The following is a 2,547-nucleotide window of genomic DNA, read 5'->3' as shown; positions in this document are numbered from 1 at the left end:
ACCCATCCAAATTCTACAGAATACACTTTCAAATCCACCAATCTGATGTCCCTGTGCCCAAAGTCCAAAACACGAAAACCTCATGTCCAGCATAAGAACATTGCACGGTAAGCACAGGCAACAAAGTATAATGAAAAGCATGAACTTGTCGAACAACAAGTAGAAGACAAAAGCCTAGATATTTGCCTATGGCCTACGATGTTTATAATTTAGAGAACAAGTTATGCCAAAAGAAAAAGAAAAAATAAACCTGCACAGCCTCATTCGCAGCATTTCTTGTCCACAGTGAAAGTTTGTCTCCCCTTGAACGCGCACTAGCAACCACACCACATATCTATCAGCTTCATCGAACTGCTCCCCAGTTAGAGCCATCAACTGCTCAAAAGAAAAATTTCAACAAATAGTTAAGCACTTAAGCCACGTGGTTGGAAGTTAGACTGTACGGAAAAAACAAGTTTATTGGGGGGTATGCTTCGGTCAAAATGTTACAAAATTACAGTTTCAAGCCACATTGCCTCAAGATTCGTCTTTCTGCTAGCAGAAACAGTCCACTTGCCTCCATGTGCACACTCAGGATCCTCCCATTTAGGTTCAACTCCAGCCTTGAACAAATGGAAATCAGCGTTTGCTACTAACTTGCCGGGCTTGAATATCTGATCATACAGGCTGCATAAAAGATTCAATTTTCATCTCAGAATGGGCATTGTTCGACTGGATAAATCAATAATTTGTAAGGTTGATTTACTTTATTCTCCACTCACAAGGGAAAGCATTTCATCCAATGAAAAGAATTATTCGAATTTTCCCATTAAAACTCCAAAGTTAACAATGCCCCACATATTTTCTTTATATCTTTCTAACAATGCTAATGAAGATAGCTATTGCATCTCCCAAAAATATTGCATTCTACAGATCCTAGAATCGTTGGTTTCTATATATTATAGGCAAGGCTTGCATTAAAAAAACATATCAAACATCTAACACAAACCAACCAAATTAAAAATTCAACCAAGTATGAATTATAAAACCCCTCCCTATCCTTGGAAATCGACATCAAGTGGACGAAACTATAATGATCTAGCATAATATTCCCCAGCTAACCTTATTAATGATTCCAAAACATGTAATCACGCCAACAATAAGCTAAATTTATACCATAAATTAATCAAATTAACTAAAATTAGGGCAAATAAGAGCTAATCCAGCCAAAAGTTCACAAAACTTGCACCAAATAAAAGTAAAAAAGAACTAATTATTCTACAGCATAAACAAATTAACAAACCCAATTCAAAAAAATCAAAACCCACTTTAGACAAAAAAAAAAAATCAATCAAAACTAACAAAAACTTATAAAACCCCAGAAAGCCAAAATCAATCAATATTAAAAATCTGAGACAAAAATAATATCAACAATTATAATTCAATTAAAATGCATAATTAAAATTCAATCATAATGTCTACAATTAAAATTAAAATACACAATTAAAATTCAATAAATATCAAAATTAAAATTCAATACCTAAGAGAGGAGAGAGGACAATGAACAATGGAGGCGGAGTGGGCGGCGGCGGCTGTGCTGTGGGAGACTGCCTTGGGCAGCGGCCGTGCTGTGGGCGACTGCCGTGGGCGGCGGATCTAAATAGGGAGCGGCAGAACCGCAGGGGAAGCAGGGTTTAGGGGAACCGCAGGGTTTAGGGGAATGGCAGAACCGCAGGGGAGGCAAGAAGGAGTGCAGCGCAAGGGGAAAGCAGTGGAGGAGTGGGCGACGGCAGTGAACGATGGCTGCCGGTGAGAACGAAGCAGTGTTGGTGTTGGTTTCGTTTAGGAATTGGGAGTAGAAGCAGTGTTGGTTTCGTTTGGGAGTAGAAGCAATGTTTCAATTCGTTTGCCGAATACCCTAAGTCAGAATGGTGAAGCGCGAATTTGAAAGGAAAAAAAATACACATTGCGTCGCAGCTTTGTTAAACTGCGTGGCAAATGACTCTAGGATGCTACCAGAGTCATTTGCCTCGCAGAATAGTAAAACTGCGACGCACTTGATTGAGTAAATTGCGTCGCAGTTTTACTAATCTGCGACGCAAATGACTCTGGGAGCATCCTAGAGTCATTTGCCTCGCAGTTTAACAAAGCTGCGACGCAAATGACTAAATTTTATGTGAAAATTTGTCTTTTGCGTCACATGTTCAGAATGGCGACGCAAATGCAGCGATGCAATTAAACGTTTTTCCACTAGTGAAGGTAAGCATGACCCAAGAAAGGTAAGCAAGGGCACGACATGGCCCAAGCAAGGCAAGGCATGACCCAAGAAAGGTAAGCAAGGGCACGACATGTCCCAAGCAAGGCAAGGCATGACCCAAGAAAGGTAAGCAAGGGCACGACATGGCCCAAGCAAGGCAAGGCATGACCCAAGAAAGGTAAGCAAGGGTACGACATGGCCCAAGCAAGGCAAGGCATGACCCAAGAAAGGTAAGCAAGGGTACGACATGGCCCAAGCAAGGTAAGCATGACCCAAGAAAGGTAAGCAAGGGCACGACATGGCCCAAGCAA

General features: G+C 40.9%; 1 protein-coding gene across 1 annotated transcript; it reads right to left on the bottom strand.

The window, feature by feature from the left end:
* Nucleotides 1-250: 250 nt before the first annotated feature.
* LOC130465000 (eukaryotic translation initiation factor-like) lies at nucleotides 251-680 on the bottom strand (the record flags this gene model as incomplete). The annotated part of the gene is given in 3 exon segments (XM_056834086.1): nucleotides 251-336; nucleotides 339-375; nucleotides 498-680. Coding segments are annotated over 3 exon segments (306 nt in total), but the record flags the coding sequence as incomplete, so codon positions are not given.
* Nucleotides 681-2,547: the final 1,867 nt, after the last annotated feature.

The sequence above is a fragment of the Spinacia oleracea genome, unplaced genomic scaffold (genome assembly GCF_020520425.1).
Source record: "Spinacia oleracea cultivar Varoflay unplaced genomic scaffold, BTI_SOV_V1 SOVchr0_031, whole genome shotgun sequence".
In the NCBI taxonomy this organism is placed as follows: Eukaryota; Viridiplantae; Streptophyta; class Magnoliopsida; order Caryophyllales; family Amaranthaceae; genus Spinacia; species Spinacia oleracea.
The sequence above is the reverse complement of the archived record's forward strand: the minus strand, read 5'-3'. Positions and strand labels throughout refer to the sequence as shown.